The following is a 26,880-nucleotide window of genomic DNA, read 5'->3' as shown; positions in this document are numbered from 1 at the left end:
TGGTCATTTGTCTTTTAAGTAAATGCCAAGAAGAAAGCATAGTCTTTCATGTTTACTCACTTGCCATTTCCAATGCTCTTCAATAACTTCTCGTATATCTAGAAAAGATGATAATGCCATTTTGATTAATAAATTAATAACTTTGATTTTTAAAAATCTCGCCTTTGTATGATTCAAAGACCTTGCTTTGAAAATTTTAACCGATCTCAGTAGCACTGTGGAAGGGCACCCTCTAAGTCAGGGCATTCCTGAAGAAACGAAAGCTATTTCATTTCGAAATAGTTACTGTTTCAAAGGTAACATAGAGCTGTTGGGAGTTCCCATCGTGGCACAGCAGAAATGCATCCGACTAGGAACCATGAGGTTTTGGGTTCGATCCCTGGCCTCGCTCAGGGGGTTAAGGATCCGGCGTTCCCGTGAGCTGTGGTGTACGTTGCAGACACAGCTCGGATCCCACGTTGCTGTGGCTGTGGTGTAGGCTGGCAGCTGTAGCTCCGATTCGACCCCTAGCCTGGGAACCTCCATATGCCATGGGTGTGGCCCTAGGAAAGACAAAAGACAAAAAAAAAAAGTAACATAGAGCTGTTAAGAAGATCGGGAAAAGTCTAGGTAAAAATTGCAATAAGAATTGCCATGGCAGTTCCCTCGTGGAGCAGCAGGTTAAAGATCTGGCATTGTCACTTCAGCCACTTGGGTCGCTGCTGTGGTACGGGATGGATCCCTGGTCTGGGAACTTCCGCATGCCCCAGATGCAGCCAAAAAATAAAAAATAAAAATTTAGGACGCATCTTTTCATGTATCTTTTTCTACACTTATGTATATACATATTATATAGGGGTTTTGTCCTTGAAACAGTCCTATTCATTAATTTAAAAAAACTTTTTTTTTTTTTTTTGCTTTTTAGGGCCGCAGGTATGGCATATGGAGGTTCCCAGGCTAAGGGTCAAATTGGAGCTGCAGCTGCCGGCCTACACCACAGCCACAGCCACGCCAGATCTGAGCCGAGTCTGCGACCTACACTACAGCTCAAGGCAAGCCAGATCCTTAACCCCCTGAGCGAGGCCAGGGATTGAACCCACATCCTCATGGATAGTAGTCGAGTTAATTTCAGCTGCACCACAATAGAAACGCCTCAAAATATTTTTTTGTAAGATATTTCAAATGTAAAGCGTAGAGAATCATAATGCACATGTCCATGTACCCCCCCACTTGGGTTTAACAAATGTCAGCATTTTCCCATGCTTACTTGAGACCTTTTCCAAGTGTCTTTTATTATGAAATAGTCAGTGCCTAGAATATTATGTCTGTAAAGTGCATAAAAAATTAAGGAGTTCCCATTGTGGCACAGCGGAAACAAATCTGACTAGGAAGCATGAGGTCGCGGGTTCGATCCCTGGCCTCGCTCAGGGGGTTAAAGATCTGGCTTGCCTTGAGCTGTGGTGTAGGTCGCAGACACGGCTCAGATCTGGTGTTGCTGTGGCTGCAGTGTAGGCTGAAGCTGTAGCTCCGATTGGACCCCTAGCCTGGGAACCTCTATGTGCTGCAGGTACAGCTCTAAAAAGAAAAAAAAAATTAAAATGCACACCCCATCTCAGGACTAGGCCCTGTGGACACCTTCAAATCCACCTGTGTCCATCCCCATCTCATCCCCTGCATCTTCCTACCTGCACCTCCCCCTCCAATAAACATCGTTCCGACGTTGGTGTTTATTATTGCCTTGATTAAATAACTTGTCCCATCTGTATAGAGCTCTATTCTGGCCGCCACTTGCTGTTTAAAAACGACCTCAAAACTCAGTGACTTAAAGCGTCAACCAATCAATTATGTCTCATGATTTCTATGGGCTAGGAATTCAAGCAGGGTTCAGCTAAGGACTTTCTTCTATTTCGCATGGCAGGTGGGCTGGGCTGGAAGGACCACACGGGCTCTGCACAAGCCTGGAGCCTTGGTAGGGATGCGTAGAAGACGGGCTTCAGCTAGGACTCTTTCCTGGAGCCTGGCCTCCTGGGTGACAGGCTCTGGGTGGTCAACCTTCTCATGGAGTAGCTTGGGACTTTGAGGGTTTCAAGAGAGCCACACGAAGCTGTAAGACTTCTTATGACGTAGCCTAGACCTGCTGGAATGTCACCTCCGCTGTAGAGTCTGTTGCTCAAGCAAGTCTCTAAATTCAAGTCTCCGGACTCAAGGGGGTGGGGGTGAGGGCTTTTCTCCACCCCTTAAAGGGAGGATGTGAAAAGAATTTTTGGTCATCTTCGATCTATCACAACAGTCCCTAGACAGTATGTTTTTAGTATTTTTAATGCCAGATGGTGGCGGGGGCCCTGTACATGCTAAGCATTCCAGAGCAAATGTCACCTTCTCAATTAGGCTTATCCTGATATCTTGTTTTTCTTCCTTTCCTAAAAATTTTTTATTATGGAAAATTTCAAACGTATAAAAAAAGGTACAACATTATCATAAACTCCACATAGACCCATCACTCACTTCAGTAAGCGGCTCAGGGCCAATCTTTTTTTTTTTTTTTTTTTGTCTTTTTAGGGCTGCACCTGAAGCATATGGAAGTTCCCAGGCTAGGGGTCGAATCGGGGCTGCACCAGATCCGAGCCACATCTGCGACCTACGTCACAGCTTGTGGCAACGTCATATCCTTAACCTACTGATGGAGGACAGGGATGGAACCCTCATCCTTATGGATACTAGTCAGGTTCATTACCGCTGAGCCACAGCAGGAACTCCCTAGTGGCCAATCTTGCAGCCACATCCCCACCTACTTCCCTCCACTCCCGGATTATTTTGATACAAATCCCAAATATCAAGCTATTTTCATCTGTAAATAACTGAATATTTATTTCTAAAAGCTAGGACTCTTTTTAAAGAAACATAACCACAATATATTATTCCACACTTTAAAAACCACAATTTCTGGCTATCAATGTATATCCAATGTATTCAAATTTCCAGTTGCGTCGTGTCATAAATATGTGTGTCTTATTTTATTTTTGCTTTTTAGGGCCACACCCACAGCATATGGAGGTTCCCAGGCTAGGGGTCGAATTGGAGCTACAACTGCCAGCCAGTATCACAGCTACAGCCACGCAGGATCCGAGCCGCATCTGCAACCTACACCACAGTTCATGGCGACACTGGATCCTTAACCCACTGAGCGAGGCCAGGGATCAAACTTATGTCCTCATGGATGCTAGTCAGATTTGTTAACCCCTGAGCCACGACGGGAACTCTTTTCACCCCTTTTAACAGAGTTGACACAGAAAGCCTTTCTCAAGGAAGCTTACTCTCAGACGATGATTCGCAGCTCCTTCTGACCGCAAGAAGGACCAGACTGAGGATGACGCTGGCGCTATGTACAGCAGGCTGGACTCATGAAAATCACAGGCCTGGGCATCCTGGTGGAGCAGCGGATCAAACTGGTCAGGCCTGACTTCCCAGTGACGGAGCCAATAAACTTCATTGGGTTTTTGGTTTGTTTGTTTTGCTTTTTAGGGTTGCACCCTCAGCACACGGAGGGTCCCAGGCTAGGGGTCCAATCGGACCTGCAGCTGCCTGCCACAGCCACAGCCACAGCTCACGGCAACACAGGATCCTTAACCCTCAAAGCGAGGCCAGGGATCGAGCTCGGGTCCTCATGGATACTCATTGGGTTCATTACCACTGAGCCACACGGGGAACTCCTAAGCCTTGTTGTTGAAGCCAGTTTGATCGGGGCAATAGGGCTGGAAGCCTAGAACATCCTAGCTGATACCAAGCCCACTAAGATGACCGCAGCCTACCTGTCTGGCCTTCTCTCTCCTCACCGCCCTCTTCCTCCTTTTTCTGCCACAACCAGAATAGACCACGCGCCCTCCCCCGACTCTCCTGTGGTTTTCATCCCCGTCCCTTTGCCCAAGCAGACCTTCGGGCTGAAACCTTTCCCCACAGCCTTTTTTCCTCCATATCTGTCTGACCCTTTCCCATTCTCCCAAGTCCCATTTCAAATGCTGCTTCTCCCAGAATACCTCCTGCCTCCCCCTCCCTGCTCCGAGTTTCCTCTTTGTTTTTTTTTTGTTGTTGTTGTTTTGTTTTTTTGTTTTTTTTGTTTTTTTTGCTATTTCTTGGGCCGCTCCCGCGGCATATGGAGGTTCCCAGGCTAGGGGTTGAATCGGAGCTGCAGCCACCGGCCTACGCCAGAGCCACAGCAACACGGGATCCAAGCCGCGTCTGCAACCTACACCACAGCTCACGGCAACGCCGGATCCTTAACCCACTGAGCAAGGGCAGGGATCAAACCCGCAACCTCATGGTTCCTAGTCGGATTCGTTAACCACTGCGCCACGACGGGAACTCCTTAAGGAAATTGTTATGTGTCCAAATTTACAGGTAACATATGTAAATATATTTTGAAAATGGGCAGAATCAGCCGAAGGCAGCATCTTTCCCCAGGTTCCAACCAAAGGCCAGGTGGCCCCTTGTGGGCCTTGCCTAACCGCACCTGACCAACTAGAGCAAGGGCTAGTTAACACATTAACAGAGTGTCTTCAGAAAGGTGGCTTTGGAAGGGCCGAGCTTTGGGAAGACCCTGACAGAGGAGGGACCAGGCAATTTTTAAGAAGGGGGTGGTTGGTTTGAACACTGGCTCTGGTGTCAGACCCCAGCATGAGTGCTGGTTATATTCCAGATATGTCACCGCGCACACAAGTTCCTTTCACTCTCTGGGGGCTCAGCCCCCTCATCCAAGAAAATGGGGAGTCATAATAGTAGTTACCTCAAGGCGTTGTGAACAGGAACGATGCAATGTGTGCGAGGTGCCTGCATGCAGTGAGTGCTCGGCAAAGCTGTAACTGCCATTAACAAGGGCATGGGAGGGATGGGAGGAAAGGCAGTGAGATGGGGGTGATGTGGGCGTGGAGAGGGAGCAATATCTGTGTAGACCTTTTTTTTTTTTTTTTTTTTTTAAGGGCTGCACCTATGGCATATGGAGGTTCCCAGGCTAGGGGTACAATTGGAGCTACAGCTGGCGGCCTACACCACAGCCACAGCAACACCAGATCCGGGCCGCATCTGTGACCTACACGAAAGCTCAAGGCAATGCCAGATCCCCCACCCACTGGGCGAGACCAGGGATTGAACCCACATCCTCATGGGTACTACTCAGGTTTGTTTCCTCTGTGCTACAAGGGGAACTCCTGCATAGACCTTTTTATATAGTTCTGACTCTTATTATGTTTCACCATAATAAGTAACTACAAGTAGGATATGGGAGGTGGGGGCGTACATAAGATATAAACGCTAACACATGAATCAAATTGCATAACAGGTTAATAACATAGCCAAAGTCATTTTGGAAAACAGCATTTTGCTTGTTTACTGTAAGGCTTACGACAAAGATCTGTCCACAAATACTGGACTCTAGTCAATAAATCTGTTACAGGCATATGTAACTACTTTATTATACTAGAGTTGCACAAACTAGTGAATAGAGCTGCGTCCCTGCCATCAAAGAAAAAAGTAAAGAATAAGGCAAAGGGGAAGGCTAGACTGAATCCTGTGGTGTAGATTAGAGTGGAGACATCAGACATGTGAAAATAAAATACAAGATTCATTCTCACCCAGATAGAGAAGTAGATACAGATTGCACATGGGTTAGTACTCATGCTAAAATTTCCTAGGTCTCGCCACCGGGAGGACCTAGAAGCAAGGACACTCAGATAGTCATAAGCACACCCAGCAACCAGATTTTGGTTTCTAATACCCTTCTCCAATAAAGGAACCAGGGCTCCTTGAAGTAATGGCTGATTCCAGACCAGGGCAGGGAAAACACAAGGTGAATCTATAATAGTCCATGGTGCCAGGAAATAGGAACCTGCTTGAAAATGGGTGGGGCTAACAGAATGAGGCACAGCAAAAGTTCCAGAGGAAAAGACGCAATGTAAGTGAACCTGTGATTTAAGTTCAAAGCTCAAGGAGTTCCCGTCATGTTGCAGCTGAAATGAATCTGACTAGGAATCCTGAGGTAGCAGATTAGATCCCTGGCCTCCTCAATTGGGTTAAGGATCCGGTGTTGCAGTGAACTGTGGTGTAGGTTGCAAACACAGCTCAGATCTGGCATTGCTGTGGCTGTGGTGTAAGCTGGCAGCTGTAGCTTAGATTCAACCCCTAGCCTGGGAACTTCCATATGTCAAGGGTGTGGCCCTAAAAAGACAAAAGACCAAAAAAAAAAAAAGTTAGGAAAAGAAACTCTACAGAAAAGCTACCAAGTTTAGGGAGTTCCCATTGTGGCACAGTGAGTTAAGAATCTGACTGCAATGGCTCAGGTAGCTGCAAAGGTGTGGGTTCGATCCCGAGCCTGGCACAGTGGGTTAAAAGATCCGGTGCTGCCACAGCTGCAGAGAAGGTCCCAGCTGCAGCTCAGATTCAGTCCTTGGCTGGGAACTGCCATATGCCGTTGGTGTGGCAATTAAAAAAAAAAAAAGAAAAATGAAAAGCTTCAAAGTTTGAAAGTCACTTCACTCATGAATCAAAATGGGGAAGCTCATTACGAAGTACACTCATGCTGTGTAAAGCGAAAACTTGAAACTTAATTTGGCTGTTATTATCAGTAATGCTTGAAGTCACAAATAATAATGAAAAACCACTAAAAAATCATTACTCTTTCAAGTGGTTGGAAGTATCTATAACATTTACATGTACAAATGGCAAAGAGCACACACAATCCTTCAGGCCAGAAAGTTATTTTGTCTGAAGTTGCCCACGGGATCATAAAATGAGCCAGCAGAAAAATCTGAAGATCCCATTAGAGGAACTCCACAGTCGTCTTTGAAAATGCTTCCCAGTGTCAGAGGAAGCAATTTACATTCTTTTCTTTAATGATCTTTATTTTTTCCATCATAGTTGATTTACAATGTTCCGTCAATTTCTACTGTACAGCAAAGTGACCCAGTCATACATATACACACACACACATACTTTTTCTCATATTATCTCCCATCATAAGTGACTAGATACAGTTCCCTGTGCTCTGCAGCAGGATCTCATTGCTTATCGACTCCAAATGCAATAGTTTATATCTATGAACCCCAGACTCCCAGTCCATCCCACTCCCTCCCCGTCCCCCTTGGCAACTATAAGGCTGTTCTCCAAGTCCATGAATTTCTTTTCTGAGGAAATGTTCATTTGTGCCATGTATTAGCTTCCAGGTATAAATGATAGCATATGGTATTTGTCTTTCTGACTTACTTCACTCAGTACGAGTGTCTAGTTCCATCCGTGTTGCTGCAAATGGCATTATTTTGTTCTTTTTTATGGCTGAGTAGCATTCCATTGTATATATGTACCACATCTTCTTAATCCAGTCATCTGTCGATGGACATTTGGGTTGTTTCCATGTCTTGGCTATTGTGAATAGTGCTGCCGTGAACATGCAGGTGCATGTATCTTTTTCAATGAAAGCTTTGTCTGGATATATGCCTGAGAGTGGGATTGCTGGGTCATATGGTAGTTCTACATTTAGTTTTCTGAGGTCCCTCCTTACTGTTTCCATAGTGGTTGTGCCAAGTTACATTCCCACCAACAGTGCAGGAGGGTTCCCTTTTCTCCACACCCCCTCCAGCATTTGTTATTTGTGGACTTGTTAATGATGGCCATTCTGACTGGTGTGAGGTGGTACCTCACAATAGTTTTGATTTTCATTTCTCCAATAATCAGTGATGTTGAACATTTTTTTTTCATGTGCTTATTGACCATCTGTATATTTTCTTTGAGAAATGTCTATTCAGGTCTTTTGCCCATTTTTCTTTTTCTTTTTTTGTCTTTTTGCCATTTCTTGGGCCTCTCCCTCGGCCTATGGAGGTTCCCCGGCTAGGGGTCGAATTGGAGCCGTAGCCACCGGCCTACGCCAGAGCCACAGCAACACGGGATCCGAGCCGTGCCTGCGACCAACACCACAGCTCATGGCAACGCGGGATCCTTAACCCACTGAGCAAGGCCAGGGACGGAACCCGCAACCTCATGGTTCCTAGTTGGATTTGTTAACCACTGTGCCACAATGGGAACTCCTTTTGCCCATTTTTCAATTGGGTTGTTGGGTCTTTTTTTTTCTTTTTTGCTGTTGATAAGTTTACATGCTTAAAGATAGCTGTGACCTCAAAAAAACTCTTTAATGTACAAGCCATTTGGAATCATTGAGCTTAATATTTTCCTCTACACTATCAGTGTATTAGTTTCCACATAAGAGCTGGGTGCCAAAGGTTAAGTGGCAATGAACTAAGAGCCAGGCTCTGGAATAAAATCACCTGGGTTCAAATTCCTCATCCGCCACGTCTAGCTGTGTGATCCTGGGCAAATGATGCAACCTCTCTGGGCTTGTATTTCTTCATATGTGAAATTGGGATGATTTAAAAAAACCTCACCCCACCTCATAGGGGATTCAAAAGTGCTTAGTATGGGATTTCCCGTCATGGCTCAGTGGAAATGAATCTGACTAGCATCCATAAGGATGCAGGTTTGATCTCCGGCCTTGTTCAGTGGGTTAAGGATCCAGCATTGCCGTGGGCTGTGGTGTAGGTTGTACATTCAGCTCAGATCCCCTTACTGTGGCTGTGGTGTAGGCCGGCGGCTATAGCTCCAATTCCACCCCTAGCCTGGGAACCTCCATATGCCGTGGGTGTGGACCCAAAAAGACAAAAGACAAAAAAAAAGTGCTCAGTATGGTTCCATTGCACATGGTGATAATTCAGTAAATGATTACTAATATATAGGGTTTTTTTTTCCTTTGCTCAACCTGAAAAATGTTTTGTTTCTTATTCTAGGTAATTTACTATTAATTTTAACATATTTGCTTTTTAACTTTCTATCATCCACTCAACAAATATTTATCAAGCACTTAAATCTGCCAGGCATTCCCATACGTGTCCAATACAGCCGTGAACAAGCCTGTCAGGGTCCTGCCCTCACGGAGCTGACGGTCTACTAGGGGAGACAGCCAGTAAGTAGAGAAATACAGGAAAAGCTCCATTGGGCGGGTGTTCGTAAGGGAACAGCTTTGCCGTGGACGTCGCTGCCCAGGCCATATGGTATGGATAAGGTCAACTGCAGTCCAACCCCAGTCTCAGATGAATGCCCTGGGCCCTCCCAGGAACACAGGCAGCCTTGTGAGGAGCTGTCCCGAGGCCATTTGCCACCCACCTCCTCCTCCTTGGTTCCCGTGAGGCATGGGACTTTCAACCTGGCCACCCCACTCAGGGTGCAGCTGCAGGCTATGCAATCATTTGGTTGGAGTATGGAGCCCGGCTCCTCCACGGCAGGGCATCCCACCACTTGTGTCATCTCTCCTCTCTAGTTTCATGGCATCCTGTGGGACTGGGGATACAGGAAGCTGACATCGCGCTGGTCTTGGCTCCGCTGCTAAATAATAAGCTATCTGCATCCCCTCAGGCTTTCTGCTCCCCCCACCTCCCCGCCCCGCCCCTCGAATGGATGGCAGAGCAGCTCCAACTAGCAGCTGTGGTCGTAGCTGCCATTTAGGGAGTGCACTTGGGTCAGAGCTGAGGATCACGAGGAAACTAAAAGAGAAGTGATGAGAGAGCCTCTGAGGCTGCTGGGGAGGGAGACCAGGGAAGGGTTTGTCAAGGTGATCCTGAGCCAGCTGGGCCCATGGGTGGGGGGGGGGGGAACTGAGTGACAGGCAGGGGGAACAGCAGTGGGAAGTGAATGTGCAAGGAGACGGAGGATAAATCCAGTTACACAAGTGGCCAGGGGCCAGTTTACACATGGGCTTACCCACCAGAGGATGGTTCGAGCTTTCAAGTGGTAAGGAGGCAAGTGATAAACAGCTAAACACGGGGGTTAGGGGCGCTGACCCTCTGAGTAGTCAAACAGCCACACAGAACCTTTTTTTTTTTTGTCTTTTTAGGGCTGCACCGCGGCATATGGAGATTCCCAGGCTAGGGGTCGAATCAGAGCTATAGCCGCCAGCCTACACCACAGCCACAGTGACGCCAGATCCTTAACTACTGAGTGAGGCCAGGGATTGAACCCGCGTCCTCGTGGATACTAGTCAGATTCGTTTCCGTTGAGCCACGACAGGAACTCCAAAAAGCCGCAAAGAACTTGGCAGTTCCACATGCTTGGGTTCAACCCACAGAGGACCCTGTAGCACTGTAGGTACTTATTGAAATATACCTGTGAATGTGGGCCTGCGCAGTTCAAAATCATGTTAAGGGCCAACTGTACCCTGATGTACGTTTTTTAGAAGATCATCATCCAAAAAGAGGAAAAGAAAACCCTAGAATGAAGAATGACCCTAAGTGCAATGCGGGGTAGGGATGGGGGCTGACCGGTTCTTGTCCCTTTAAAAATGCAAATTAAACCACACCCCTCTCTACTGAAACAACTCTCAAGTGCCTTCCCTCTGCGGAATGCGGGCGGGCCATCCGGCCTCCGTGTCACAGCCAATGGAGGGCCTGAGCAGTCCGGGGTCTGGCCGTGGCCTTCCTCTCCAATCCCAGCTCCTACCCCTCTCCTTACTCTTGTCACACGCTGGCCTTCCTTCTCTCCCTCCAGCATCTCAGATGGCTTGTCCCCATCTCAGCCCCCTTTTGCATTTGCTGTTCTTACTGGAAGAACTCTGTGCTCCAACTCTTCCCTTTAGTGGTAGCTCGACCATGACCTTCCCCAACAGCCTGACCTAACACGGCGCCCAACCCGGGTCCCCAGCCCCTCCCACATTGCTGTTGGACATCCTTCACAGCCTGCAACTATTTGAATTCGTCTATTTACCGTCCCTTGCCCCAAGTGGAATGGAGCCCTCATGAAATCAGAAACCTTGCTCATCTTCCATAGTTCCTGGCACACTGTGGGTGCTTGGTGTGTTTCCAGAATCTCAAATGCCCGTAAGGACATTAAATGTTTAACTTACCAAACTAAAGAATCAGAGCAGTGGCGCAGATTATCTATAAATCTTTTTTATACATTTTAAAAACGGGGGCCTACCTATATTTACAGGTATGACATGGACAACAGTCTAAGCATTCGCAATGTGGGAACCTGAGAGGTTTGACACAGGCACCTCCCAGGTGGCTAAGGTAAGCCCCAACACGCCCTCGGATGGTAGTACTCCTAAAACAGTTCATGCTGCCCTTGGTGCTAAAATCAAGCAAAGGACATTTCATTTCACTGTCCTGTTTCATCTGCACCACCGCATCCAATTAAACCTTACATTAAACCTTACAGTAAGCCTGTGGACAAGCCAGCATTATTTCTATTCATCAGTTGAGGAAATACGTTCCAAAGTTAAGTGACTCGATGTCACATAGCTAATAAGGAAAGGTCAGGATGGTCTAACCTAGAGCCCTTAGCTATTCACTCATTCATTCAACAACCATCTGAGCTGCTACTACGTCTGAGGCACTAGCTATATACATCACTGAACAATACAAATTCTTGCCCTCCTTCATCCTATGCATACGGAATTCCCTTGTGGTACAGCAGGTTGAGGATCTGGTGTTGTCACTGCAGTGGCTCCTGTCGGTCATTGCTGTGGCGTGGGTTCCATCTCTGGCCTGGGAACTTCCACGTGCCATGGGTGGGGCCTCAATAAGTAAATGAATAAAATATTTTATATGTAATAGTTCGAACCTCTTCATCTCTTTCCCTCCATCTTGCCCCTCCCCCTTCACTCTATTCTTCGATAAAATGAAAACACCCTTGCCCTCCTCATGAGGAACTTACACTCTAGAAGACAGGAAGGGGAGAGATACGGTGAGTACAAATAGAAATGTAAATTATTCTGCAGGTTATTCAGTTATATCACTCAAAACTGCCAAGAGCCAACGATTTTTAACTACAAGAATGGTAATTTCATACGGTTCGACCTAACCCAAGGAGCCAAGTGCAACTGGAGAGAGGAGGTGAGGAGGGCCTACGGTGGAAGGCAGGATGCAGGGGAAGTGAGGTGGGAGGTGGCGGGCTGAGAAGACGACAGGGGTGAGGAATTATCCTGGCTATTATCTGCACGTATCTCGGCCTCACAGGATTATTAGGAAGACCTGATGAGATGACGAAAGTGAAAACATTTGTAAACTAGGAAGTTCTAGGTCTTTAACAAATTATTATTTAGTATCATTTAAAGATCCCTATTTGCTGCTAGAAATTACAGCAGCTTTTTTATTATTTTTTTCTTTTTAGGGCTGCACCCACGGCATATAGAGGTTCTCGGGCTAGGGGTCCAACTGGAGCTACAGCTGCTGGCCACAGCCACAGCCACAGCCACGCCAGACCCAAGCCGCATCTGCGACCTACACCACAGCTCACAGCAACACTGGATCCTTAACCTGCTGAGCGAGGCCAGGGATCGAACCCACATCCTCATGGATACTAGTCGGGTTCTTAACCCACTGAGCCACAGTGGGAACTCCCCCAGCAAGCTTTTTTTAAAGGGATAAATATAGCTGGATGGCTTGCAAGGTTGCTAGTTCATACCTTACCTGGCAGAGAAGCAGTGAAGAATTTGAGTTTAAGACTTTTCTTCCTGCTCCCAGAAAACAGAAGATTTTATTATTGTTCTTTAGTCAACAGGGTACTTCTACACAAAGAAGGTTAATAGTATGTCTGAAAACAAACCGTGGAGATGCTTGTGGGGTTGCAATCTAACAGAATTCCGAGAGAGCCACGTTATTTTAGCATAGGCAAATATAGTAAACTATATACCACGTGTCTCAAATTGCATGTCTCCGAAGTAGGTAAGAATCTCAGTAGCTCCACCAACCCATTCTACCAGATAATCATTATTTTCTGTGCTTGGTAAAGATTACAATTAAACTAGCTACTAAAATTTAACAGACAGGGAAAAGTAGCCAACAGAAAACTACACCAGGTTAATTTGTAGAGAAACAACAGGCATGCATAGTTTCTTTTAAAGAGACAGCCTTTATTTTAAGGATTTTTACACTGACGAATTCAAAAATTGGTAGGTTTCTGGAATTTATGGATCTGTACTTATTGACAACGACTCACCAGAAATAATCTGAACAAGAGAGAAAATACAGTCAATAGTGTTGAAACCTACTAAAATAATCCCAGGACATATGGTTTATTTGACATAACAATACCTCTAAGTGCTGTCACTGATATGAAACTGACTGCTTACTTTTCTAAACACACAGTGGTAATAATTAACAATATTCAATCACTTCTGTTCTTTCCTGAATATATAAAAATTAAAGTACCAATTAAAAAACTAATATATTCTTCTCTTTAAATGTTTCTTACAGATACGATTTCAATATTTTCATTCAATAGTGGTGTGGTTTAAGAGATTTTTCATTCACGAGTCAAACAACAATCCACCCAAAGGGAACCGATAGTCTATAGGCTCATAGTGCAAATAAAGAGTTCAGGAATGCAGCAACTGACATTTCTAAAATACAAAACGTAAAATTCTTAGAAGATACATGCAATTAGCTCTACTAAGCAGCTGGCCACAGAACTAGAACATGTGATAACTTTAACTGGTGATTTCAATGGGACTCCAGATGTTTCCAAACTCAACTTGAACTCTCCTCTTAGGCTTTGTATTTTGCTTTTCCAGTTTCACTAATGACACAAACATGCTACAAAATAAAACATCCAGAAATTCATCTTAGAAAAGTGTATTCAGAAATGAAAGGCAAGAACAGTCGTTTACATGTCTTATGTGAATAGGATTACGCTGCAGGGGTTCGTACAAGACAGAGGTTTGTGCTGCCTCCTGGATCTTCCTCACCCGGGTTCGCAAATGCATTCTTGGGACTCCTGCCTCTGGAGTAGGAGGCGTGCATTTGAAGGCGAGTGAATTAAAAGACTTAAGCTGGTTCATTTATTTCTTACTTATGACCACATCTATCTTCTGAAATAATAATGGGACAGTTACTGTACATTAAAGGTGTGCAACTGTTTCAGCCAGAAAGAAGTGTCACCCTAGCCTGGCCAAGTGCCAGCTCTAAGGACATCTGTACTCGACTACAGCTTTATGTGACTAATGGGAACCATCAGGCTGTTCAAATGATGAGGTGCTGGAAAGAGAAAACAATTCTTCTCTTTTGTAAATTGTTATATGGGTTCTGAAAAATGCGAGTGAGGAAAAGAAGCATCACTTACATTCAAGTCCCTGAAGTATTCATTGTAGTCAAGGGCATAGCCTACCACAAACTTGTCTGGAATTTCAAATCCAACAACTAAAAAGAATCATAATCCATCATTTAGATACAGAATACATCACTTTCAAATTGAATACATGCAAACAGTCTCTAAAGCAACTTTAAACCATTTCATATAAAACTTGTTTGGATTAAAGATGGTTAAATGATTGACAAAAACTAATTCACTTACAGTCTGGTCTATAGCCAACACTTCGAGGGGTCCTTTTCACCAGCAAGCTGTCAATTATAAAATGTGACATGTGACACAGAGAGACACTGCAGGGCACTACAGAAGAGAACATTCATGTTCTGCAGCATGGTTTCATCTGCAGTTCAGCCCACCCTGGTCAGTTTTAATAAACCCAAAGAAAGACTGAAATGGAGAGCTCAATCCAGGGGTCCCTGGGCAGGGGGTGCTGTGGGTTCACATGACAGATGAGGCCCTGGATTCATCTCCACCTGGAACATGATGGACCATTCTGAGGGCTGCCCCCGACTCCCTGGGCGCCCATCAAAGGGCAGCTCACTGGGCGGCTGAATGGGTGGGGAACGCCAATTGAGCAAGGTGACCAGATAGAGGCTCTCAGTCCCAAATTCCTGGAAATACAATTACCAAGCCACCAATGGGTGTGGGAGAGGTGAGCATTACCTCCGGCTGAAAAATAAGTAGCAGGGTGAAGGAGCTAGTATTTAACTTTGAGAGCAGAACCTGCAGGTAGGATGCGTCAACTCTAACAAAGGCTAATTCATAACCCAAGCACTCCCTGCTGAAATTTTTCAACCATTTAAAAAATCTGTAACGGTGTTTTGAAAGCCTTTACATATGTTAATAAGGGCAGTCCCAATACAACTTAAGATTTCATACCTTCCTAGATAAATATATTAAAAGGGCTCGAAAGGACTTAAAAGGATGCTCAACCTTAGCTGCACATTAGAGGAAACTTTAAAAAATATATAACAAAACTCAGATACCCAGGCCATACCCCTGACCAATCACATCAGAATCTCGGGGGTTGGGACACAGATATAGGTGGTTTTGTGTTTCAAACTCGTGGATGACTCCAATGCACAGCCCGAGTTGAGAAGCACTGGCCTAAGCAAGCAAGTCCCTTGTGAGTCTCCTTCCAGGAATCAGAAGGCATACCTGGACTCGATTTCCACTTAGAAAGGAAATAACGAACCAATCAGAGCAAATACCCGGTCATGTACCTCACTCATCCAGGAACAATCCAGAAAAGGTATCATTAAATACAGTGCAAGCTGTACTGAGAGTTCTGGGGAACTTGGCACCTCATATGCCTATAGATCTGAATGAATTATTTTGAAATAATTGCAGATGCATAGGAAGTTGCAAAAAAAAAAAAAGGCAAAGGGAGGGCCTGCGTGCCCTTTCTCCAGTTTCCCCCAATGAACATCACACATAACTGTAGTGGATGCCCACACCCAGGACGTGGACACTGCTGACCTTATCCAGATTTGTATGTGTGTGGTTCTACGCAGTTTTCTCACACATGTGGAGAAACCATGTAGCCACCACCACCAGGATGTAGGACTTTCCATCACACCTGGCGTTCTCTTGCTACCTCTTTATTTATAGTCACATTCACCCATCACCCCTAACCCCTGGCAACCATTAATCTGCTCTCCATTTCTACTATTTTGTCACCTGAAGAAGGTTGGATAAACGGAATCATATAGTACAGTACTCAATACAGTACAGTACAGTATTGAGATGGGCTTTTATTGGTACAATTCCCTTGAGGCTCTTCCAGGTCGTTGTGTGGCTCAACAGTTTGTTCCTTGTTAGTGTTGAGTAGGATTCCCCGGTAGGGTGGCCCACAGTTATTTTAACCAGTCACCCACTGAAGGACAGTTTGGTTCTTTCCAGTTTGAAGCCATTACAAATGAAGCTGCCATGAACACTGATAGGCAGATTTTTATGTGGACATTAAGTTCTCATTTCTCTGGGATTAATGCCTAGACTGCAACTGCTAGAGTTGTATGGTAGTCACATGTTTAGTTTCTTAAGAAACTGCCAAACTGTTTTCCAAAGTGGCCATAGCATTTGACATACCTGTCGGTTAATAGTTTTTAATTAGACTTTTTTTTTTGTCTTTTTGCCTTTTCTAGGGCTACTCCCCTGGCATATGGAGGTTCCCAGGCTAGGGATCGAATCGGAGCTATAGCCGCCGGCCTACACCACAGCCACAGCAACACGGGATCCAAGCCATGTCTGCGACCCACACCGCAGCTCACGGCAACGCCGGATCCTTAACCCACCGAGCGAGGCCAGGGACTGAACCCGCACCCTCATGGTTCCTAGTTGGATTCGTTAACCACTGAACCACGACAGGAACTCCATAATTTAAAAAATTTTTTTTTGCTCTTTTTTAGGGTGGCACCTGAGGCATATGCAAGTTCCCAGGCTGGGGGCAGAATCGGAGCTACAGCTGCAGGCCCACACCACAGTCACGGCCACACAGGATATGTGCCACGTCTGTGAGCTATGCCACAGCTCATGGCAATGCTAGATACTTAACCCACTGAGCAAGGCCAGGGATCGAACCCACATCCTCATGGATACTAGTCAGGTTCGTTACTGCTGAGCCACAATGGGAACTCCCTTTAATTAAACTTTTAAGTTAAGAAGCTTTCTGGTCATTCTTAAACCTGCACTGAATAAAAAGAATAAGCTTGACACTTACTCTTGTTATGCATAAAGCATGTATACACATACACTACATAAAGATATATAATATATCTGTGATATTAAAATGTAATGGTGAGGAAGAGATGAGGAAAAAAGAAGGTTGAGAAACAACTCAAACACCTGACTTGGGCCAGCTCCATCACTAAGAAATGACCTAGGTTTTCTGTTTACACTTCACACCTCCAGCCACAGGAAATAGCTCTCTTGAGGCAGCCTATCTCAGTTTCACAGCATATTCCAAGAAAGAGGCACAAAAGAGCATCTGGAGGAGCCCAAGCCATAGTAGGGTGACATTTAAAACCCTAAAAGCATGGAGAGAAATAAGCAAGTGCACTGACGGGTTTACAGGAAACTACTTAGTGCCCTCAAATGCATCATTTATACACACTCAGCATGCCTGTCCCCAGTCCATTTAAAGTAAAAGCTCACTTGACAATACACTTGCACCAGCTGTCAGAAAAGCCCCCGCGGACAAACTGCTGACATATGACTCAGTAGGAGGCTTACTGGGATTCAAAGACACTGGGCAGATATTCTCATCCTTCAAAAGGTTTATAAAAACTGGTTAATCATTTAGGAAAAAAAAAAGTTAGATCAGTATGTGACCCCTACACAAAAACTGCAGATTGGTCAAACATTAAAAACAACAACAACAACAACAAAAAAACACCCAGGGATGTCACTGGACAAAAAGCTTAAAATAATAAGGCATGAACTCTGAGCCAGGTTGCCTGGGTTCAAATCTCCCTGCTACAGTGTTTCAGCTCTGTGCCTGTGTGGCTAACCCCCTATGCCTTGGTGTCCCCCCATCTGTGAAGTGGGGTAACAGTATATCACAGAGCTGTCAGGGAGTGAAACCACCATCAAGGATAAACACGGGTAGAACTAATGAAGCAAAAGCCAAACAGCGTAGGTCAGACCAGGAGGTGAGGCTGGCTTAGAAGACAGGAAACAGGCACTGCACATTTCCATGTGGCTACAAAACCCGATGCATCACTGGTTCCAGGAGCTCAGGAGCGCCAGGGCCCACCCCTTCCTGCCACTGCCTAAGCCCTCTTTAGGATCCTTGGTCTCAGCTTTGCAAAGAGGCCAAAAATCCTCTGCCATGCTACTCAGGACAAGTTGATGCCATTATTAGATTGCTGAAAAACCAAATGTTAGGAACATTAGGCAATAAGGTGACTGCACGGAAAGGCTTTAACACATGACAAATTATTTACAAAGGACACTTACTAATTCTTATTTGAGATTATATTACGTTTTGAAGATAAAGAAAACTGGAGTTCCCATTGTAGCTCAGCAGTAACGAACCAGACTAGTATCCATGAGGATGCAGGTTCGATCCCAGGCCTCGCTCAGTGGGTTAAGGATTCCGCATTGCCATGAGCTGTGGTGTAGGTCACAGATGTGGCTCGAATCTGGCGTTGCTGGCAGCTGTAGCTCCGCTTTGACCCCTAGCCTGGGAACCTCCACATGCTGTGGGTACAGTCCTAAACACACACACACACACACACACACACACACACAAAGAGTTGAGAGAACTTACCCTATAAAGAAGCAATTACTTAATCCTTTTTCAACTGAGGAAAGGAGATATATCAAAATGTTATGTACATACCTTGCAACTTTGACCATCTTTGGATTATGCTGCTTGACCAAGGAAAGCAAGGTTTGCATTGTTTTGCCAGTGTCAATTATATCCTTTAAAAAAAAGGGAAGACATTTAAATGGTAAATAAAACCATCATAGCTTAAAATTCATTATTATATAAACACAAAATATCCAAATCCCACGTATAACTGGAATAATGCCATTATTTTTAGTGTAGTAATTCTCACCACAATTCATACTGAGATATTCTAGAACCTGTAAATTTAGCTCTCAGCAAGCAGTAGGAACGCTAGTCCTCAGGGTTGGATTTTATAGGCATCAAGAGGTCAATGACAGCTAATTTAAATATATATATACTTTCATATATATATATATATACTATACAAGTATGCATACACACATATTAGAGAGTTGTGTGATGCTGCCCTTTATTATAAAAGATAGGGGGGATTTTCATATATTCAAGATCAGGATACTCTCCCTTCAACTCTCAGATGCAGGTGGTAAGAGATCACACTGAGAAACACTGCTTTATACCATCTTAAAAGGATCCAGAGTAATAAGGTTTTTACCATGTAGAATGACTACATGAAAGTGAATCTTAGCAATTTAGTCAAAAGTAGGACATTATTTAAAACAAACCCATGTCTAACTGCGAAATTATTTCTTAAACCAAAACCCTAATGCTCTTCAATGAAAACACTCTCTACAGAATGGTATAAAGCAGTGTTCACAAAGTGGGGCTTTAAGTCATCAGAAACATCGGGGCTGGGGATTTGTGAAAAATGCAGATTTCTGGGCTGTGGCAGACGGAATTCTGGCAGCCCTCAGGACTTCCGCCCCCTGGTGTACACAGCCAGAATAACCCCGCCCTGAGTGTGAGTGGGACTTGTGAAATGACAGGCTAGTCATTAGGTTATGTTAGACAGGAGAGCTGGAGCAGCCTGGAGAGATGCTGCTGGTTTTGAAGAAGTCAGCTGCCATGTGAGAAGGCCATGGGCCAGCAAGAAAATGGGGCCCTTAGTCCTGCAACCAGAGGAACTCAGTTCTGCCAACAAACTGAGTGAACTTGGAGGAGGACCGAGAGCCACCAGTGAGGCAGGAGCCCCAGCCTTAATTCCAGCCTCATGAGAACTGGGGCATAGGACACAGCTAGCCTGCACTCAGGGCTCCTGACCCCTAGGACAGGAGACAATAAAACTGAGACAATAAATATAGACTATTTTAAGCTAAGTTTGTGGTGATGTGTTAGGTGGCACTTTACCACAGACAAAGTGAATCAATCTAAAGTGGAATTAGTGAATGTACATTTAAAAAAACAACCAGTTTCCAGGGATGACTCATGGACACAAACCCTTGGAAAAGGATGTTATTTGTTTATTTTTTAATCTGTAAGCGAAAGTTTCTAAAAATCCTGACGACAACAAAAATGAATTAGGGGTTATTGCTGCTCTTAAGGCTTACACCATTCTACATACAAGAGTGAGAACTCAGCCTTTGGTGGGAGTACAAAGCACACGACCACTATGATGAGTCATTTGTCAATAACGGCAAAACTGAAAACGTACAAACTCTATAACCACTCATTCCACTTCTAAGTGCCTGCATCCAGAGCGAACTCACACCCCTGCACACAGGATACTGCAAAAGGATGCTCTTAGCAGCCCTGTTATAGTAGGAAAAATTGGAAGCAAGCTCCCTAATTGCAGGGCAATAAATAGGTTGATTTGTACACTGCAATGCTATGAAGGATTAAAGCCAAGGAACTCTCTATGTCTCAACACGAATAACCTCAAAACCAATTTCGAGTGAGAATAACAAGTTGCAAGAGAGATACAGAGTGCAGCACCATATAAATTATCAAAAAATATATTTTGTATATGGCTATACATGTATAATAGAAGCATAAAAACATGGATGGGAATAACACCTGCAACTTTAAAAGAAATTTTAAAAAGTCAAGCCACAAAGAGAGGGGTTAAGAAATACACCAAAATTTTTTCATTATCTAGTAAAAATAAATCACTAAATATTTCTTACAAAAAAACACACCCTCATTCCCTTGTAACACAAGCCCACCGTTAAAACTGATGAGAAGGAATTTCTTTCCCTGGGTTACCTTTAGGACTGTGCATACCAAGTCAGAAAATCATAAACACCATATTGAAAGCATGTAAAACTTACTTCAACAATCAAGACATTCTAGAAGAAAAAGAGAAATTAAAATCAAGACAATGAATCAGACAGTGTTTCCAATTATAATTCAAATCACAACAGAACAAACTCTAAGGATTTATCCAAATCTTGTTTTAAGAATCCTTTACTATACTGGAGTTCCCTTGTGGTGCAGTGGATTAAGGATCCGGCACTGTCGCTGCTGCAGCTCAAGTCACTGCTGTGGTGTGGGTTTGATCCTTAGCCTGGGAACTTCCTCATGCCACAGGCGAAGCCAATAAGAAAATACTTTACTTTATCAAACCCTGATTTAAACAAGTGGGCCATGGAGTTCCCGTCGTGGCTCAGTGGTTGACGAATCCAACTAGGAACCATGAGGTTGTGGGTTCCATCCCTGGCCTTGCTCAGGGGGTAAAGGATCCGGCATTGCTGTGAGCTGTGGTGTAGGTTGCAGACACAGCTCGGACCCTGTGTTGCGTGGCTGTGGCGTAGGCCAGCTGCTACAGCTCTGATTCGATCCCTAGCCTGGGAACTTCCATATGCCATGGGAACAGCCCAAGAAATAGTAAAAAGACAAAAATAAATAAATAAATAAACAAGTGGGCCATCTATTAGGATTTGGAATTCTTTAATAAGAAATTTTCAGAGCAATGGAATTTTTAAAAATAAAATCTGACCCATATGTTCATGTTTTAAAAGTTTTCATTACTTAAAGAGAGGTCTAATCTTGGGCAAATCACAAAACTGCTCTGGGCCTCAGTTTCCTATATGTAAAATGAGGAACTTGAACTAGTATGTGTCTTCCAAGCCTAACATTCAAAAACTCTAATTTGTATAATAACTCCAAAATCAGATATTTACTTTACCATATGGAATCCAATTCGAAACCCATTTCCTCAGTAGGCTGAAACTGATCTGCATTTTCTGGATGTGTTCATGTTCTTGGACTACACTTAAGAAAGATAACAGGGCTTCCTTCCAATTTCTACCTCTCAGAATTTTAGAGCTGGAAGAACCCTGAGAGCAAATACTGTCTAACAGTTATCTCCAAGGTCGAGGTAACTGTCCTATCTATGCTTGGCAGTGAGGAAGCACGTCACACACTGGGTATATTCATTGTCACAAGAAGATTCATGTTCTACTGTTTACCTGTAGTTCTCATTTCTCTGTCACATACCTATAGCCTCAGAATTTTAATGTTCTATATACTCCTAGGGCACACAAGATCCACTGGGTTAAAAGAAATATTAGTACTTTTGTAAAACTTCAACTTATTTACTCTATAATTTATACTTATAACTGCATGTATTTATAATATACATTATATTACTATTATAGTCCATATATAATGTACTCCTTTCCTCATATCACAACCAATCTGTTTTCAAAAGATACTGTAACCTAAATCTTTAGGAAAATTGAATATACAGTTGACCCTTGAGCAAAAAGGGAGTCAGGGCCACTGACCCTCCGTACAGTTGAAAATCCACATAGAATTTCAGTTGGCCCTCCCTACCCACAGTTCCTCCGTATTCAGATTCGACCAATCGCACATCATGTAGCGGTGTACTAGGGCTTTACTGAAAAAAATTCGCATGCAATGGACTCACACAGTTCAAACCTGTGTTGTTCAAGGGTCAACTGTAGTTGATGAATGAACCAATAATTGTTTCACCACCTACCACATGGTTCTTTCTCAGCTGAAGTATAACATCAGTAACTGTAGCTCACTGATGCTGCGATTTTTATCATGGGATGGAGTTATAGTTTGAAAATAGCACTGAATTATGAGACAGAGAAACAGGACTCTAGTCTTGGCTCTAATACTAAGTAGATACACAACTTTGATTAAATCATAATCATAGCTTTTTAGTAGCATGTGACAGTTTATACAAATCAAAGTCTGTAGAGATTAAATATTTGTCCAACACAAAACTGTAGCATCCAGAGTACATCATCGCTACTGTTTAAAAAAAAAAGAATGAGAATTGCTACCATTACTGAGAGCGTATTTTACATCAAACAGTGACGTCCTTAGTTAATAAATGAAAAAAACAACAAAAAAACCCCCAAACCGAGGCTCACGTCAAATGACTTGCCTAAAGTCATAAAAATAGCCAAGTGGTAGAGGATAGATTTCAAGAGGGGTTTTCAGGGTCCAAAACCCATATTCCCAACCACTACCTGGAAAAGAAGGGACAAGTATGCATATACATACATATCTGCACACACACAGTATCCGCAAGAGATGAACTGAAATAGAAAATCTAAGTAACCCATAATTTCACCACCAAGAAATAACTGCACCCAACTTCTGTGTCTTGATTTTTTTTTCCACAATAAATGTGCTTTACTGTGACTATCATGAAAAGAAAGTTATTTCAGAAGCAGAGACCTTTTAAGATCAGAGAGCCATGAAGTGGGACAGAGCCATTAGGTGGGAAAGGCAAGGTCAAATGGAATCACAGAAAGCTTTGATGGCTAGGCTCCTTCCAGCACTAAAAACTGATTATAGGAGTAAGGGCTTCAAATGACTTCTAAATATGGGCAAAGCATGCTGAAAGGGAAGGAGGATAGGTCTGGCAGGAAGGGAAAAGAGTCAACAGATTATAATTTCTCCTTTGAAGTTTTCAAAAGATGTTGAGGAAGACAACACTAGTTTGGCACGACCCTGATAATGGGACCACAGAATATGACACAAGTGTTGTATGTTAAAGTTGCTTTACAGATGCTCAGTCAAGTAAGCTAGAAACACTAAAATCTAAAAGCCAGAGGAAGAAAAGCGCTTTGGAGCCAGACAGATCTATCTGCATTTAATTTCAAGCTCTACCACTTAACTGGCAGTGTGACCTTGGCCAAATCTTTTGACCTTGCTAATAAGTGTCTTAGTTTCCCGATCTGTAAAATGGCGGTGAAGAAAATCTACATTACAGGATTCTTAGGAAACTTCTACGAGATTATGTCATTCTATTTGGCATTGTGTCTATAAGCAAAAAAATAACTGCCAGCTGAAAAAAATGTACCTTTCCATCATTTACCACTGGTTACTCAGAAATCATTACAGTGTTATCAGAAGAATAATACTGAAATAGCTTAAAAGCTCTACTATCTCAGCCAAATATCTACACTGGAAGAATTTTAACATATTTAAAACTCTCTGTACTAAGTGTTCTAACTACCAGGAACTGTTGTGAGAGCTCTACAACCAGTCTATCACTCAATCCTCTTAAGTCACTGAGGTGGCTGCCACTGTCACCTCACTTTATAGATATATGGGAGACAGAGAAGTTAAATAACCTGCACAGGGTCACATAGTTGGGAAGTACTGAGCCGGGATTTGAATCAAAGCTGTCTGGCTCCAGAGCCCACACATTCAGCCACCACATTATACTGTTTCTCTACTTTTTTTTTTTTTTGTCTTTTTGTCTTTTTAGGGCCTCACCCATGGCATATTGAAGTTCCCAGGCTAGGGGTCGAATCGGAGCTGTAGCTGCTGGTCTGTACCACAGCCACAGCAACACCAGATCCAAGCCACATCTACAACATCTCACGGCAACGCCGGGTCCTTAGCCCACTGAGTGAGGCCAGGGATTGAACCTGCGTTCTCAGGGATGCTAGTCAGATCCGTTTTCCACTGAGCCACAAGGGGAACTCCCCATTTCTCTACCTTTTAAGAAACCTATATGCGTGGTCTATTTTTAAAAAGAAGACTGTGTTTTCCCAGATATATATTTTTGAAGGAACCCAAATTAGAGCCCCACAGAGGCAGACCAGCAGTACTGCAGTACTTGGTAACCCAAACTTCATGTTTATTGTTGAATTCTGCTGCCTCTTTGCTATATGACCTAGAGAAAGATACCTGACAGTTTTTAACGGTTAAATAACCTTTGAGTGCCTAAGTAACTATCTAAACTGCCTCTTGGTGATGGATTGAAAGCAGTGTTACTCATTGACTCCTGGTATGGAGTACTTTTTCCCCCTCCAGGATACATACCTTTCCAGTTAAAGTTGAGAGATCATCTCCACCAATTACTTTTATATCGCCCGTTGACTGATCATTCTAGTTAAAAAAAAAAAGATAATAAATGTATATGTATATCCTTCTATATATACACAAACATTTCAAATTATCAAATGGGAACGAGAAGATTTAAGGAGTTAGCTATCTAATGTCATAGCATTATGGTATTCTAAATGATACAAACTGTAAGAATTACATTTCTAGAAATGAATGACTAGGTAACGTTCCACTAGAGATTAGTGAAAATTAAGAAGTGCTAATTGGCCGCTGCCGATTCAATGCTTTTAAGAGTCCTAAAAATAGGGTACACTGTTTTTGAGTGGGCAGTATTATAGCAGCCGCCATCTTCAGTCTCAGTAATTTCTGAACCAGGAAAGAAGTTATTAGCATGACAGGTGTCTGGTTCTGGCCCTGGACCATTCCCATGAGTCAGTCGAGTTGTAGGGTCTGGTCTGTATCACCAACAACTCCAAATGTATTTCCCTCACAAGTCTAGCCCAGGCCCAGGCCATTTTCAGCATAGTCTGGGAAGTCAGGTCTGATCAGTAGTCCTTTAAGGCACATCTCTTGGGCTGCCAGTTTTCTGCTATCACAGAATCTAGTAGAAACCCTTAAAGGAGTTTCAAAAGGGAATGTTCCATACCCACCGTAATTGGTGGTGATAACGATCATAATTTGGCTGTGCTGGATTCAAGACAGAAAACTGAAAGAGCAGGTGAATGAAAGAAAGCGCTTAGACTTGCCCTACCAAAGAGCAAACCACACCAAAGCTATGGCAATTACCATGGGGCTGTGCCAGCAGAGTCATATACACAGAGATCAAGGAACAGAATAGAGCCCAGAAACAGACCCAGAAATATGTGAGGATTTAGTATATGATACAGATGGTATTGCAAGTCAGTAAGAAAAGGATACATTATTCAATAAATGGTGTTTCATCAACTAGTAATCTATATGGGGGGAAAAAATGTATGATCCCTACCTCACAGCATACACAAAAATTAATTCCAGATGGATTAAAATATAAACGTAAAAAACAAAACCATAAGCAGACTCGAAGAAAATGTAGGATATTTTCACATTCTCAGTGAGAGTAAAAACCTAGGCGTGACATGAACCCCAAGTGAAAGAAAAGATCTGTAACAAATATTTCTATTATACATTGGGCTCCAACAATAAGAATCCAAGAGAAAAATGGGGAACAAACACAAATAAGTAATTCACAGAAAAGGCCATAACATCTAAAATGATTATGTGAAAAACAGATACTCAATGTAATTCTACTGTCCAGCCCTTCACGCTGGCAAAACTTGAGTGAGAGGCAATAAGCACCCTGTTGTTGGTGAGTGTATAAATTAGTATAGTGTCCTTTGAAAAAGACAGAGCATCCCTATTAAAACTGGAAACATGCAGGCCATTTGCCCTGGCAACCCCACTTCCACGAATCAATGCTACAAAAGCGCAGGTGTGCAAAGGTACATACAAGGATGTTTGCTGTATCAACTGTTATAAAAAACAAAAATTGAAGACAACCAACATGTCTATTAACAGGGAGCTATTTAATTTAGGTATATATGCACAATGTAACACTGTGTAGCTATTAAAAAGAATCTGATAATCTATACACATTGATATGAACGATGGTAACTAAAAATACCAAATTGTAAAGCGATGTGTTGCCTGTGAAACCACTTCTGTTCAGCATTTTTTTTTTGTCTTGTTGTTGTTGTTGCTATTTCTTGGGCCACTCCCGCGGCATATGGAGGTTCCCAGGCTAGGGGTCGAATCGGAGCTGTAGCCACCGGCCTATGCCAGAGCCACAGCAACGCGGGATCCGAGCCGCGTCTGCAACCTACACCACAGCTCACGGCAACGCCGGATCGTTTACCCACTGAGCAAGGGCAGGGACCGAACCCGCAACCTCATGGTTCCTAGTCGGGTTCGTTAACCACTGCGCCACGACGGGAACTCCTGTTCAGCATTTTTAAAAAAGTTTATAACTGCAATTACTCCTGAGTAGTGAGAAGGGATAAGGAGACTTTTTACCTTTACCTAAGGCATACCTCAGTAATTTGGGGTTTAGTTCAAGGCTATTCTGACAAAGTGAGTATCGCAATAAAGCGAGTCACATGAATTTTTATGGTTTCCCAGTGCATATAAAAGTTATGTTTAGGAGTTCCCATTGTGGCTCAGTA

General features: G+C 43.5%; 1 protein-coding gene across 2 annotated transcripts in view; it reads right to left on the bottom strand.

Moving 5' to 3' along the window:
* Positions 1 to 12,898: 12,898 nt before the first annotated feature.
* Positions 12,899 to 26,880, bottom strand: part of HPRT1 (hypoxanthine phosphoribosyltransferase 1) — a 37,521-nt gene continuing 23,539 nt past the window's right edge. For both annotated transcript variants that reach the window (XM_047764935.1, XM_047764934.1), the window contains exons 4-9: positions 24,659 to 24,724; positions 20,674 to 20,691; positions 18,497 to 18,579; positions 14,359 to 14,405; positions 14,128 to 14,204; positions 12,899 to 13,601 (exon numbers count right to left, since the gene is read on the bottom strand). In XM_047764935.1, the coding sequence (XP_047620891.1) occupies positions 13,554 to 13,601; positions 14,128 to 14,204; positions 14,359 to 14,405; positions 18,497 to 18,579; positions 20,674 to 20,691; positions 24,659 to 24,724 (339 nt within the window). In that variant the 3' untranslated portion in view covers positions 12,899 to 13,553. The remainder of the gene's footprint in view (positions 13,602 to 14,127; positions 14,205 to 14,358; positions 14,406 to 18,496; positions 18,580 to 20,673; positions 20,692 to 24,658; positions 24,725 to 26,880) is intronic.

This window comes from Phacochoerus africanus, chromosome X, assembly GCF_016906955.1.
Source record: "Phacochoerus africanus isolate WHEZ1 chromosome X, ROS_Pafr_v1, whole genome shotgun sequence".
NCBI lineage: Eukaryota > Metazoa > Chordata > Mammalia > Artiodactyla > Suidae > Phacochoerus > Phacochoerus africanus.
This window is presented reverse-complemented; position numbering and strand designations above follow the sequence as displayed.